The 15,974-nt window shown below is 35.5% G+C and overlaps 1 protein-coding gene across 24 annotated transcripts in view; it reads left to right on the top strand.

Annotated features, from left to right (window-relative positions):
• The window catches only part of PPHLN1 (periphilin 1), a 144,260-nt gene that overhangs the window by 48,813 nt on the left and 79,473 nt on the right, over positions 1 to 15,974 (top strand). For all 24 annotated transcript variants that reach the window (XR_003147415.3, XR_007406527.1, XM_049102754.1 and 21 more), the window contains one exon: positions 9,917 to 10,128. Coding sequence is in view for 22 of the 24 variants with exons in the window: in XM_049102754.1 (XP_048958711.1) it covers positions 9,917 to 10,128 (212 nt within the window). In the remaining 2 variants the exon portion in view is untranslated. The remainder of the gene's footprint in view (positions 1 to 9,916; positions 10,129 to 15,974) is intronic.

The raw sequence follows: 15,974 nt of genomic DNA, 5'->3' as shown, positions 1-15,974 counted from the left end.
CTGCATATCTCATGTCATTCTTGAAAGACAGCATTGTCAACATTGCCATGGTTAGCTATTTCTTATAACTCCATTTATATTTAGTTTTGACTTTCACTTCTACCATCTAACACTGTTTTGTTTCTTGGCTGAACTTAGTATTCATTGGCCAGTTCTCTTTCAGTTATCTGTTCTTTGTAAATGTCACATAGGTTTATCAGCGGAGACGAGGTAGCAATACTACATTGACCAGTCCAAAAGACCTTGAAAAATGTAATGTGATTGATTACTAACTCATGTAGTGATTTGTGGACTGAGAGCTGGCAGCTTTATACTCATTTATATTTCCATCATCAAGGTATATAAATTCCAATTGTTTCATGTCCTTGTCAACACTTGGTATTGTCAGTGTATTTCTTTTCTTTTTAATTTTTTTTAAATTTTTTTTTTCATTTACTTATGATAGTCACACACAGAGAGAGAGAGAGGCAGAGACATAGGCAGAGGGAGAAGCAGGCTCCATGCACCGGGAGCCTGACGTGGGATTCGATCCGGGGTCTCTAGGATCGCGCCCTGGGCCAAAGGCAGGCGGTAAACCGCTGCGCCACCCAGGGATCCCTTCTTTTCTTTTTAAAATTTGAGTTAATGGGTTAATATGTAAAGTACTTACTTGTGTTGTATGCATCATCCCTCTTAATCCATCATTCCCATTTTGCAAATGAAACAGGCACAGACAAGTTAAATAACTGTAACACCTCTCCTACAGTAAACAAATGATGGAGCCGGGATTTGAATTCTGGCAGACTTGCCTCAGACCCTATGTTCTTAAGTTTTGGACTATATATAAATTAAAAGGTTGAAAATAGAGTAGAAAATACTGTTTGCTTATGTTATTTGAATGTTTAGGAGGTTTGAAGAAATTTTAATACTTGATGTTACATGTTATAAAGAAACACATTAAAATGGACAAGTAGAATGTTTCTATGTATTTCTCAAACTGATAGATTAAATTTATGACTGTATATGTGTGTGTATGTGTGCCTCAGGATTTCTGAACTTTGGCTCTGTTGGCATTTTGGACTGGATAGTTCTTCATTGTGGGGGACTGTCCTATATGTTACAGGATGTGTAGCAGCATCCCTTATCTCTTACCCACTAGAATCTAATAGTACTCCCCAAGTTGGTGTGACAGGCAAAGATGTCATCTCTGGACATTGCCACATGTCCACTAGGGAGCAAAATCACCCTTCTTTGAGAACCAATACTATAATAAGGATTCTCATTAATAGACTCCTTTTTTATTCTTAGATATATTTTAAATATTTTTCATTTTTATAATTTGGAAAAGCCAGGTGTTTACATTTACAGTATCAAAATCTCAGAGCAGTAATGATAGCTATACTAATCATGTGAGTACAGTTAAGCATGAGTGAGCTGTTTCTGTTGGTTTGCTAGAAACCAAATGCAAACTACCCTAAACAGGTATTATGCCAAGAAAATGAAAGAAATCAAAATATTCTGTAGTATTTTGTGACGTTAGATTGAGAAAAAGCCAAATTAGTACAGACAATTAGAGAAGGAGACAAAAAGGAAACTTGTTAATGAAGATAAGAAAGGCGTTCTGACAGCAATGTATTCCAGCTCTATTTAGTATTGGCTCTCTGTATGGACCTTGGAAGTTTAACTCTGTTTTGTGAATTAGAGTACTGTTTTCCATTTTTGGGACCATTGAATCCGTAGCAATTTCAAGCCCAACCCAAATTGTTTGTTCATAAGGAAGCTAATGTGTCTGTTTACCCTTATTTTCACTACTGGATGGTATCATTTTCCTATTTGGTTGAGAAAACTTAAAAGAACAGGTTATCTTAAGTACATATTTAGTGATGTGATTCCTGGTTTGGTTTTGTTTTCCATTGATCTTCATATCCTTCACCATTTTTTATTGGTATGTTCATCTTATTCAGCAGTGTCGTTAGCATGTATTAAATTATGAAACATTAATATTTAAGACTTTGCCATTTGTATTAGAATTTTCTGCCTAATTGGAAATTTGCTTTAAATCCAATTATAATTTTTAACTTTAGAGCCCTTTTTAGCATGTAGTTTAAAACTTGGTATTTTGATACAAAACAGGCTTATAATTGTCTAGTATTTTTTTTCTCTTGAGGGGTTTTTCCCATCTGTCCCTTCCTTCCAAACATTTAGCTTTTTATCCAGTCCGAACTTATCATATTTGTTATAAGAAGGGAATTGATTATACTTTTCCCTAAATTATCTCAGAGTTAGGTAAAATGTTTAAAACACGAGGCTCTGGGATACGTGGGTGGCTCAGCAGTTGGGCATCTGCCTTGGGCTCAGGTGTGATCCCAGGGTCCATAATTGAGTCCCACATCAGTCTCCGTTTGAGGAACCTGCTTCTCCCTCTGCCTATGTCTGCGCCTCTCACTCGCTCTCTCATGAATAAATAAATAAAATCTTAAAATAAATACATAAAATTCAAGGATCCGTGTGTTTGGGAGAAGGTTAAAATGAAATCATGGACAACAAAATGACAAAAACCTAAATGATAGAATACCATTCATTGCCAAGTTGCTGTGTTCAGAGAAGTTAGGAAAATGAAAGGTCAAGAAGTTGAATACAATTAAGATGAAAAGGCCATATACATGCAGATAACTTTTGAATCCATATCTGTAGGGAATGCTCTTAGAAGTGCCACTGTAAATAAATATGTTTAATTTTATTAAACTCAGTGAAACCCAAGGTTATATATCCATTTAACCCCTCTTCGGATTTTATGGTGAAACGAAAAATACCGACATCTTGTGGATTAGTATTTTTTGAAACATACTTTGAGAATGGGCTTTTACTATGAAGTCAGGTCTCTGGTAAAAAACGAAGGTATAAATCAGCTAAAACATACTCCTCTATCATTATGTAATGGCTTTCTAAAATTTAGCTTCTAAAATGCAAAATTTTAAGATATTGGCAAAGGATAGGGTGAAAAAAAATCTCCATTTTTTTTTGTATTCTGTGAGAAATATGAATCTGTAAGTAACCTATTTATTCTTCATTGAATTGTTTGAGAATTTTTGAGAGGTATGTAATTGTTTAGACCAGGGGTTGGCAAACTAGAGTTCTTGGGTCAAATCCGACCAACTGTCTTTTTTAGTAAGTTTTATTGGAACACAGCCAGGTACATTTGTTTACATACGGTCTATGGCTGCTGTTGTGCTATGATGGAATGTTGAGGAGTTGTGATAGAGACCACATAGCTCACAGAATCTAAAGTATTATTTGACTCTTTACAGCAAATGTTTGTTGACCCCCAGGTTAGTGACGGGGGGTGGGGAGTCTTTCTGCCTTCTTTTCACTTTAAATGTGCTTCATCTCTGTGTACTCTGAACTTCCATACCTGAAGTTCTTGAAGTTAAGTTATCTGCATTTCATCTTCTGTAAAGAAAATTCCTTGGGAAGTCAAGTTGAAGTGTGTTCTAGAGGTTTTATTATCATGAGCAGGTTTTAAACTCTACTAATACGCAGAATTCCAGTTTTGCTTTTCTTTAGGATTAAACTGTCAAGCAGTTATGCTGTCATACTTAGCTATTTCTTGCTGCAAACCTTTATCAGTTTGATGGAACTCATAGTAGGATAATACGGTCAATAGAACTAGCTAACATCTGTTGCGTGTTGTGTACCAGGCACTGTTCTAAGCACTTTACGTATATGATCTCATTTACTCCTTGCAACAACTCTGTGAAGTAGGTAGTATTATCCCCACTGTATAGATGAGGAGATTAAAGCATAGGGAGGTTAGGTAATTTGCTTAAGGTCCTAAAGATAATACTTTGGAAGGGTCTTTCGGTAGTTAGGTGGCTAGTTCATGAGGACCTTAACATGCCCTAACCCCATTTCTTTCCTCTAGTAGATGATACTTCTGTTAAGCCCTATACTCGGAGCTAGTATGTTAAACTTTGGTGCTCTATCATTCTGAACTCTAAGAAGGCCTTCTGATTCATCATTATGTCCTACCCATCAACATATGATACTTTCACAAGGCAGTTAGTCTGATCACTATAAACATACATCAGATATCTTCACAACCTTGTTCTTTGTGAGGTTCCATTTCTTTTACTGTATCTCTGCTCAGTCATCTTCTCAGAAATGTCCTCGCTGACCATATTATCTAAAATAGTCTCCTTCACATCCACCTTACTTTCTATTATTTGTCACTCAGAAATATTTTATTTATAGGCTCCTTTCCCCCATTAGAATATAAGCCTGGTGCAAGGACTTTATCTTTTCACTTCAAGATAGAGTAGGTATATTTTCTACAATTCTTGGCATCCCTTTTCTATAACTGGAACCTAACTGCCCTCCCAACACACTTGCCTCCTCATTCCTTGATTCATCAGATGAGTTCTGGGCATACTTCTTGCTACCTCTGACACCACTCTTCCATTGTCATCTTTGAATGTTCCCATTTATTCTACTTGTCCTCATCTTTGTACTCTTAGATAAAATTCCCAAGGCTCCATTTTTTCTTCCTTGATGATTATAATTTCTGGTTCTCAGTCGTCTCTCTCTCTCTCCCTCCTGATTTGATGATAGGTTTTTTTTTTTTTTAAGATTTTATTTATTTGAGAGAGTGCACAGGAGCACACAAGCAGGGAGAGAAGCAGAGGGAGAAGCAGACTCCCCACTGAGCAAGGAGCTGGAGCCCTTCGCTGGGATCATGGCCTGAGCCGAAGGCAGACACCCCCAACTGAACCACCCACATGGTTCTTGATGATACTTTTTTCTTTCTTTCTTTTTTTTTTTTTTAAGATTTTATTTGTTCATGAGACACACACACACACACACACAGAGGCAGAGACACAGGCAGAGGGAGAAGCAGGCTCCATGCAAGGAGCCCAATGCAGGACTAGATCCCAGGGCTCCATATTCACGCCCTGGGCCAAAGGCAGGCACTCAACCGCTGAGCCACCCAGGCGTCCTGATGATACTTTTTAATAGCAGTTCTTTCTTTTGTTTTTCAGCTCTTATCTTTAGGTATCCACAGGTATGGTCCGACCCTAGAGTCATCATTGGGACTGGTTCTGCCTTTATTGTGAGCTCTGAATTTCTGCTTTTGACGTAGGGATAAGGTGCCTATATATGTTAGTGAGGTTCTGTAATTCAGTCTTTCTCAAAGTCTTATATGCATCAGGATCACTTGGAGAGCCTTGTTAAATCCTAAATACTGGGTCATACCCTTAGGTGTGGTTTGATGCCCCTGAATTTACATTTCTGTCATATTCATAGATAATCCTGAGGCAGATCTAGGAACCTACATTTTGAGGAACACTGCTCTAATTAATAGTTCTCCCTTCCCCGTCAAGACCAATACCAAAAGTTTCTACTCTATTTCAAGCTTCATTCACATTCTTGCTTTCTTTACTTTGTCTTCATGATTTCTAGCATTACTTTCCTCTGGTAAAGGCCTTCTAAAGAGATATTTCTCACATTTTCTCTTCTTGAAATGAGAGTTTTTCTCTTCATGTTTTCTCTTCTTTCCTTCAGTGCTGTTCTCTTCTACCTTGTTTTTTGTCTCATTTTCAGTTGATTTTGTTGATTTTTGGCTCTTTATCAGTTAACTTTGTGTCTTAGTTTATTTATTTGTTTGTTTATTTTTATTTATTTATTTATGATAGTCACAGAGAGAGAGAGAGAGGCAGAGACACAGGCAGAGGGAGAAGCAGGCTCCATGCACCGGGAGCCCGACGTGGGATGCGATCCCGGGTCTCCAGGATTGCGCCCTGGGCCAAAGGCAGGCGCCAAACCACTGTGCCACCCAGGGATCCCTGTGTCTTAGTTTATTTTTATTTATTTATTTATTTATTTATTTATTTATTTATTTATTTATTTATTTATGTCTTAATTTAAAATCAGTTTCTCCTACAGTAAATTGGCTTTTTTTTTTTCTACTCTCCAGATATGATTAGATAAATTATTTCCCTCAAAGTATTGTTCCAGTTCTCTCCCTTCTTTCCTCTGCCAAACTTTTTTGGAAGAAAACTAATGGCTCAACTGCTTTGGTAGATAATGTCATGATTTCTTATAATCTGTTTTGGTTTCCAGAGTTTTATTGGACAAGTCCATTTACTGGTCAAATGACTCCTAAGTCACTAAATGCAGACATCTCTTCCAGCCTATGTAGTGTTTGATACTAACTCTACCCTTTTGAATTTCTCTTCCTTTGCTTTTTTATTTAGTCAGTGGTTTTTAGAGTTTTCACTGTTCTGGTTGCTTCTATTTTTGTTTACATCAGTATCCTTTAAACCGTCTCTGCTTTTTCTTGAAGCTTGGAATACTTTCCTGACAATCTAAATCTGTGCTAATACGGGAGCCGGTAACCAAAGTCTCACTTGAAATATGGCCAGTTCAGACGGAGATAAATATTCTTTTTTTTTTTTTTTTTTTTAGGTGAGATAGATATTCTATTAGTATATAATACACCCTGGGATTTTCAAGATTTAAGATGAAAAGAGACAATGTAAAATATCTCACTAAATTTTAAAATATTGGGCAGCCCCAGTGGCTCAGCGGTTTAGCGCCGCCTTCAGCCCGGGGTGGGATCCTGGGATCGCAGGATCCTGGGGTCCAGGGATCGAGTCCCACGTTGGGCTCCCTGCATGGAGCCTACTTCTGCCTCTGCCTGTGTCTCTGCCTCTCTCTCTCTGTCTCTCATGAATAAATAAATAAAAATTAAAATTAAAAAATTAAAGAAATAAAATATTGATTACATCTTGATAATATTTCAGATACATTGGGTTAAATAAAAATATTGCTAAAATTAGTCTACCTGTTTCCCTTTTCATTTTTTAAATTTTTTTTTAGGGTTTTATTTATTTACTTGAGAGAGCATGGGTGGTGAGGGGGAGGGGCAGAGGGAGATGGAGAAGCAGACTCCTCACTAAGCAGGGAGCCCTAAATCAATCCAGGGCTTGATTCCAGGACCCTAGGATTGACCTGAGCCAAAGGCAGGCATTTAACCAGCTGAGCTACCCAGGTGCGCCTCTTTCTCTTTTTAAATACAGCTTTTATCTTTGTGGTTTGATTATATTTCTGTTCAACAATTATCTAAATTTTATCTTTCTTTAAGGATCTTCCAGATCAGTTTTCCATCTAACACAAATTTTCCATCTAATACAAATTGTAATACCAGCCTTGTGAAACATTTACTCCCCACCCATAATATACAAAGGTTCTTTAGAACCTCAGTAATTCCCCATAGTGCCTTTCATATATTGGGATATAGAAATATGAAAAATATATGTACATATACATGAACACAAATAAATGACATGGCTAGTATTACCACTCTATCAAAGAGGATACTGGTAGTAGATGATGCCTTTGTGATGTTTTTGCTCAATCTGATGGGAAATATGATAAAGTAGATGATGCCTTTGTGATGTTTTTGCTCAATCTGATGGGAAATATGAGAGATTGATGTGAAGGCAAGGAGAGACCTTACTCTGCTCTGAGATATTAAAAATCTGACCTGTGTTTCCCCCAAATATATTCAGTCACTCCAGGCCACTCTAATGGTTCTGGACTATGCTGTTGTGATTTTACTGCCATCTTGTGTCAGGATTAGGAAACTGTAGTCCAGCATTTTGTCTAATCCCCCACCCTGCCTCCTGCTGGAGAAAGTAGGCAGTCTTTCCTCTGCATGTGGGCCTGCTGCTCTTCTTCATCCCCTAGATAAGTTATTAATAAGAGCTCATTAATTTCTGTGTAGGAAATCTTTATTCTCCTTCTTGGAGTAGTCTTTCCTTGGCTTTCCTGATAACTTACCACTTTCCCTCATGTTTCTGTGGCTGTTCTGTTTCATTCTCAGCCCATTTCTCTTCTAATGTAGTTTTTTAGTCCTGGAATTCTGGGCCCTACCCAAGGCTTTAAATACTGCTTATTTAGAGAACAATTTATAGTTACAGCCAGAAAATCTGCAGTATCGTCACTGGTGTGTCTAGTTGCCTACTCACTGGATGTTACATGTGCATCTCAGACTTAACACATTCAAATCTAAACGTGGCTCTCCTACCCCACCCCAGTTTCTCAAATCTGTTTTTCTCATTTCAATAATCCATCATGCCAGAATTCTGGAAATCATCTTGGCATCCCATCTCTCATACTCGTTAGTCAGACATTTACCATGTCCCTTTGAGTCTACAAAGATGCATTCTAGTGCATATTAAAGTGCTCCCTTCCTCTAGCCTTATTTTTTTGTTGTTGTTTTTTGCTCTAGCCTTCCTTATTTAAGCTACTACCATCTCTTGTCTGCATGAGTAAGCTCCTAGTCTCCTTCATACACTCTTGACTGCATTCACATGTTTCATGTTTATTTGCTTAATATCAGCCTCTTCTAGCCTGAGAGTTCCACGATGGAGGTGTGACTGCATGCAAATAGTTTACCACTGTGTCCTCAGCACTTTGGTACAATTCCTAAGACCTTTATAATTCATATATAGCCACTCAGCTCTCAGTGATGTTGATATGGCTTCTGTAGTTTTGCTGATTGAGCTTGAACACAGAATTTCTTGGAGGCTTTATTGTGGCATTAGTATTTTGTCTGTGTTCATTTATGGTAAATGAGTTTTAGCTGTTTTATACTTGGTCCAGAAAATTTGTAAGAACAGTGTATATTTTGGGTATTAATCTGCTAATGACTACTTATATGTTAGGAACTGCTGATCAATATGCTGAAATTTTCTGAGCATTTGAAATTTCATGCCATTGGTTTGTCTCTTAGTGTTCTTCTGTCTGAAATGCAATGTTCCTTAATTTTAATATGGAAATACCCTTGCTAAATGTGCAGTTAAAGCCTGTTTGATGCCAAGTGTTCCTTTAAATGGAGGCTCAGGTCTTGATAGTTTCATTTAATAATTTTGGTTTGCTTTGATTTAAAGTTGGTTCTGCCTTATAAAAAGTAGAGGTAATTTATTAAAAGCTGATGTTTAGAGATAAGCAACAATCTGTACACTAAGGATGGAAACTCAAGAGAACAGGGACTTAATAAGTATATACCAGGGTTTCTTAACCTGGTATTTGGTATTTGGTATTACTAACATTTTGGGTCAGTTAGTTTTTTGTTGTGTGTGTGTATGGGACCTGTCCTAGGCATTGTAGGGTTTTAGTGGCATCCCTGGTCCCTACCCACCAGTGGAAACATTTCCTCTCCAGTTGTGACAACAGAAATGTCTGTAGACATTGCCGTATTGGAATGTGGGAAGCAAAATCACAGCAGTTAAATACCGGTAGTATATTACTGTCCTTAGAAGTGAATAAAAGTCCATGAAATGTCTCACTTGGGAAATCTTTGGCATTCTGTAGATGTCTTTGAGAGTACGGCAATTGTGTAGAATATTTTTAATGGCAAACAGAAGACTATAGTCATGTTTTTCACATCATAACATTTCTGTGTTTGCTTAGAATATAGTAATTTTTGCTCTTAAGCATGTGATTCTACCTCCAAACTGAAAAAATGTACGCATTCTAAATCATATATCACTGATAAAGTTTCATTTTGTGGACTAACACTAGAAGTTAGGTGTGATGGGGTACCTGCGTGGCTCAGTCAGTTAAGCATCTGACTCTTGGTTTCAGCTCAGCTCATGATCTCATGATTGTGAAATCAAGCCCTGAGTGGGCTCAGTGTAGAGTCTGCCTCAGATTGTCTCTCCCTTTCCCTTTGCTGCTATGCCCCCCACCCTTGCTCATACTGTTTCTCTCTCTAATAAATTTTTTTTTTTAAAGTGAGGTGATGGTTAAAAAATAAGGTGGAGGGTACCAAGATTACAACATAAAGAGTATCTTAAAATCAGAGCTTTTGCCATTTGTATTGTGTATATAAGTGACAGGATATAATTCACTTTTTTTTTTTTTTCTTTCAAAGGGACATGAGAGATGGCTTTAGAAGAAAAAGTTTCTATTCTTCCCATTATGCGAGAGACCGGTCTCCTCATAAAAGAGACACTCCTTTTTTCAGAGAATCACCTGTAGGTCGAAAGGATTCTCCGCACAGCAGGTCTGGTTCCAGTGTCAGTAGTAGAAGCTACTCTCCAGAAAGAAGCAAAACATATTCTTTCCATCAATCTCAACATAGAAGTATGTATTTTTTAAGATTTCTTTTACAATCTCCACTAATGAGAATGTACTGATTCAGATTGCTTTATGGGTGTTGTAAGATATATTTTCTTAACCTTTTATTTTGAAAATTTTGGAAACTTCTAGAAAAGTTGAAAGAATAGTATAATGAATAACACACATTTTTGGGAACCATTTCAAGTTATGGTTCACATTGACATCTCACTTCTAATTTGCCACAGAAAAGGTGTGTTTGTAATCATGCTGGAAAGTTATATACTCTTAATCTTTTCTGCTAGTTCTTGTGCTAGTCCATCCTCTTTAGTCTTCTGTCACTAGAAGATGTCTGTATTTATATATTTGATAGTATACTTTTTGTGAAAAATATCAGTGGTTTCCCCTAAATATAAGGTATATAGCCTTACAGATTGTATTTTTTTATTTTTTTATTTTATTTTTAATTTTTTTATGATAAACATAGAGAGAAAGAGAGGCAGAGACACAGGCAGAGGGATAAGCAGGCTTTATGCTGGGAGCCCAACGCGGGACTTGATCTCGGGACTCCAGGACTGTGCCCTGGGCCAAAGGCAGTTGCCAAACCACTGAGCCACCCAGGGATCCCCCTTACAGATTTTAGAGTTAAAAAAAACTACTTAGGTTAATTTTTTTCCAACCTCCAATTTGTTGTTGGTTTTTAAATTCGGAGTACCTAGACATGCATGGCATTGTGTGCAATCATAGCATGTCATCCTGGCTGAGGTGCTTAGTATGTGTTACAATAAATAAATGAGGCAGCTTAATTTTTAGATAATCTATTTTAGCTTTCTGGACTCCCCTACCTGCAGTTGAGCTCATTCATAAACATTTCCTCATGCCTTCTTAACTTCAATATAAGAATTAGTATGTCATAAATGAGTTAACATCACATGAGCAAGTCAAGGTGAGAGAGATTCTTACTCTGGGAGTTAGAAGAATATGTCATGGAGGAAATTGATGACATTTGAGCTCATCTTTTATTTCAGATTTCTACAAGTAGAAGTATCTTCCTAGGTAGAGGGGATTCTAAGCCATGATACAGACACCTGAAATTTAGCGTATTTTTCTTAACTTTTTTGCTTCCTTCTATTAACTGTTTTTCCAAATAAGAGTATTAGTTTAACAGCATTTGCTTCCTGCATGTTGAGAGTGATGGAAGATCAAATCATTAGATTGTCTCCATTGTAGCTGTTGTTATTCCTGTATTAATGAACATTTATCAATATTTTGCTGTTTTCAGTGCTAGGTAGAGTGGGGCTTCCAAAAAACATATTTTTGGATACATGTGTATGAATGGTCATACAGGAGGTAAGAATGTCACTTGAAGTAGATTTAAAACAAAGCGAATCACTTACATATGCCTAGTTACTTAAAATAAGCATATAGTTCCAGATAACTGAAAGTTTGATTGTGGAGTTCAACTCTGCAGTTTGGTATTTTTTTCCTTTGCTTCACTTTCTTCTTTGTCCTGCTCTCCCCTTTGAAGAGAATATTGTCTGAGTTCTAATGCACACTCACATGCACAGACATAAATATTAGCAAGATACCTTCTAAGAAGATATATTTTTTTGGACGTGTATGACTTAAATCCAAATCTAATGATTTGATGAAGAGGAAGAAAGTATCTTTGGAAACTGATTATGAAGGCTTTTGAACAAAACTTGAGTAAAATGGAAGCTAAAGATTGTTATTTGACAGCTTGTAGTGTACCTGTTATTTAAGATAGTTGTTAGTGAATTCATCTTATTCTCTTTATTTCTCCTCTGAAAGAGATTTTTAGGGAGACATTTTTTGTCTGCTTTCAGCCTGGTAGTTAGTGGTCAAAACTTTAGTATCCTGAGACAAAATGTTAGAGGAACCACATGTGATGCTCCTCCTGTATTAAGAGTCTCCAAAATATTTTCCCCATCTTTTGAGGCCTAATACCTTTAATATCTGGAGTGATGAAAAGATAACAAAGAAAGCTGGGAGACTAAAATATGGTGCAAATTGAGTGAAATAGAGAATAAAAGTTTGGTAATGCCTTTATGTTTTGTTTTGTTTTTTAAGTCCTTTAGCTTTGAAAGTAAAATTCTTTAATCAAGAAAAAAGTTTGTTCTGGGAAAACACTCTTTACAAGTTACTTGAGTTAATTCCTTAACTCTTTGGGCAGAGCTATTAAAATGTTTTTCTATATTCCTTTCATGTAAATAATTTTCAGAATAGTTGAATTAAGATCATCTTGCAAAAAAGTTAAAAGTCTTAATTTTAAACAGTAATTGGGAAAAGTAGTTGTTATGTTACACATTTGTGATACCAGTTCTTTTAATCTAAATGTCACTGATAATGATGGCACCTTGCTTTTCTTCAGGAAAGGACTGAGAAACCAAGTCCTTGAATTATCAGTCATTTAAACTGGGTTAATTAGCAACAATATGTTAACTTAGTTTTTTTAGTGTACATTGAAATTTTGTCAAAGATTTTAAATGTTTCTATAAATAACAGGTAAAAATAATTACTTTCCTTATGCCCTCATTTTGCTTAGTTTGACTTCTAATTTTTTACTTTTTGTTCACACTTTTCAGAATAATTTTAATTTAATAATCACTAGTGTTTTGGCCATGATAACCATTGAAAGACTTATTTATTCATAATTCTTCTGTACATTTAATATATCTTTCATATGATTAATTATAAGCCACAGAATGATTTTTCTACTTTTTTTTAATCCCAACTACTTATTTTCCATTTTGTGCATAAACACACATACACATATGTATATACGTATTTTATTAAATTTCTTTTACTTAGCCTTTTGAGTTAATCCTGTGAGTCTTGTACTGCTTTAGACTAATTATCCTCTTAAAATGTTATTTTCATTCTGTGCTTTATAAGAATTTTCTGCTTATCACTTAATTGGACTAACCTGTTTATACTTGTCACTTATAATAGTCAGTATAATATCATTTTTTTGTTCCTTTTTGTTCATATTTACATGCTAAGTCCTAGTTAACCTTATTGCCTTTCCTTTTGTTTATTATGATACTGTTCTAATTAAAATTTTTGTGTATCTTGTATATTTCTACTTGAAGTTTATTTTTATTCCTATTTATCTAACCAAATATCTCTCCATTTGTCAACTCTCTCAGATATTTCTTTCTTTTTTTTCTTCTCTTTCTCAGTTGAACCTCCCTGTTTTCCTATCTTATTCTTTTGTTTAGGATAATAGCACTAATAATGACACTAGGAATCACTAAGTTCAATCTCCCATAACGTGGGGTTCTCTGTTAAAATATTTCCTGTGATAAATTTACTATATTACAGTCCAGTCCTTCCATCTTTTATAGTTCATTTTTTATAAAACAATCTTTTCCTGTAATATCTATGTAATACTAGTTACTTGTCTTAGAGCCATTAAAATGTTTCACCTTTTATGTATTTGAAGAGTACATAATCTTGGGTTTTTTCCACCTGGGTTCAAATATATTTAATTCCTTCAATTATTCCCTTTATTTAACATATTTTCAGAGCTTTGCTTCCTTGATTTTCTTTCTATTCCTTTTAAATTGTCTTGCCAGAAGTAAACTTTTATCAACTGCATTGTATTGCTGGCCCTTATTGAGACTGTAGACAATTGAAACCTAAGCCATTTTCATATATTATTGTTAAACAAAATGCCCTTCAGCCTGTATTTTTTTTAGGTGCAATTGCTTGGGTGTAGTTTATATATATATATTAAAAGAAATTTAAGAATGCTAAATTTCATCTAATTAACTTTGACTTGTTTTTCTCTTCTATAGAAGTCTTCAAATCTCATTTAGTGATCCTATATATCTTATAGCAGATAAAAATAGCTTTGTTTCATTGGCAAAGGAAGTAGACTTTGCGTTTTGTAGTAGTCATTAATAATTATCTTGAGTAGCACACAGCCAAATATAGAAGGCTCTAGAGATTTCTCCTTTTATCTCCATTGTTTTCAACCAGTTGTGATCCCCCATCTTGTCTTTCTTTTCTCTTGAGGACTTCATGGAAGACTTTGGTGCTTTCTTGAAACTCTTAAGAAACATCTCCTCTATTAAAGAGTGACACAAAGATTGCCTTGGATTGTTTTGTAAATCCACTGTGGCTCCTAGGGATGACTATTTAAATACATAGAAACTACCTCTGTTTATTTCTTTTAAACATTTGCCCATGGACTAATGTCAAATTTGTCACTGGTGCTTATACATTAATTAGGCTATGTGACATTTGATAGAATTTTAAAAATATCATTATTACAGAAGATTTGCTAGTTTATTGTTTTTGTTGGTCTTGTATCTATGTTTCTATAGTTCTGAGTTTGAGTTTAGCATCCCTTTATTTTCTTGATATCAACAGCCATTAACAAGAATGGAAGAAAATTCTAAAGACTTATTTTCATTAGTGTTTATTTTTTCTTTTTTCTTTTTTTTTTCATTAGCGTTTAGTCCTTTTTGAAAACATCTTCTAAGATAACTAAAAATGTACAAGAATTAAAAGTATATTTTGAGAAGAGTGTATTTGGAAGATAGACTCTATTATTGTATTTCAATGTAGTGGGAAAAGAGACATGTCTTAAGACCTTTGACTGTGAATATATTTGGAAGTCCACATGACTTTTTGGATTAGAGCTGAAATTACAATAAATTTAGAGGTTTAATTCTACTTTTAAAAAGAAGGCTTCTTTGGTGCAGGTTTAGAATGGCAATGGTAATAGAAGTCAGATCATGTATATTTTAGGCAGTAGAAAGGGAGGATAAACCCATTTTCCTGGTGACTGAATATCACAGTGTTTCTTGGTTGGAAAGTCACTGTGTTTGTGTTCAGCATACTCATATGGTCTTTTATTCATCAGATATGTTTCACATAAATGGTTTGCCAAGCAAGGTAGATCCAGTTTTTGCCCTCTGAGTCTATGATCTGGTTAGGGAGACAAACCAATGTTCATAGGAATAGATATGGTAGGTTGACATCTGAAGGGTGAGCAGAAGTTGGTGGAAGATGTAAATGGAGAAGGATTATTGGGATGAGCTATATCCTGTAAGGAGATCCGGAACAGTAATTTAGTATTTTCCTAGAAGATCTTGGACTTTAATTGATCCAGTATAATGTGCTGTTGAATTTGATTCTACAATATATTGTTCCTATTTGAGAATCTCTTGTTTACTCACAAGAGAACTTTGGCTATGAGTTTCCTAAGTGGATCCTAGGAGTACAGTTAGAGCTTTTCTAGTATCAGAATGATTGAAGTTCTAAAGCAATAATCAATTAATGATGTTTCCATATGTATAGGCATTTATAGCATCACCGTTTAAGGGCTTATATGATCTGTCAGTGCCACACATTCAGAATATATACAGTTAGTATCATGTTTTATTTATATGTTTTTTAAAAGCAGCAAGCCCATGTGGTTTTTAGCCTGATATATTAAAAGGAGAGTTCTATTTGGAGGTTCACTCCCAAATATTCATAGTTAATACATCTTTACTTCAACTTGTTACATCTCTAACCTACTGAAGATGATTGTTTTGAGGAAGCAGAGGTGGCACAAGCTTTCTCTACCCCTTTATCTGGTTTCTTTTTTCTGTTGTTTTTTTAGTGTCTATCCCACAAGAGCATTTCTCCTGTGTCCTTTCCGTTTTCTTTCCTACCTTATTGATCAGTAGGTCTCTGGGAAATCATGTTCTTCCTAAAACCAAGAGCCCCAAAGTTGCATATCTTTATCCATGATCCAGAAAAATAAATCCTTTCCTTAGCATCTGTTAGCCACCACATCTTCATTTGTTTAGATTTTACTTTCTCTTTCAAAGCTTCAGCGTATCACAGGAGATGTG

Source organism: Canis lupus, chromosome 27 (genome assembly GCF_003254725.2).
Source record: "Canis lupus dingo isolate Sandy chromosome 27, ASM325472v2, whole genome shotgun sequence".
NCBI classification, from domain to species: Eukaryota; Metazoa; Chordata; class Mammalia; order Carnivora; family Canidae; genus Canis; species Canis lupus.
Note: the sequence above shows the minus strand (reverse complement) of the source record. Positions and strands in the feature narration are given on the sequence as shown.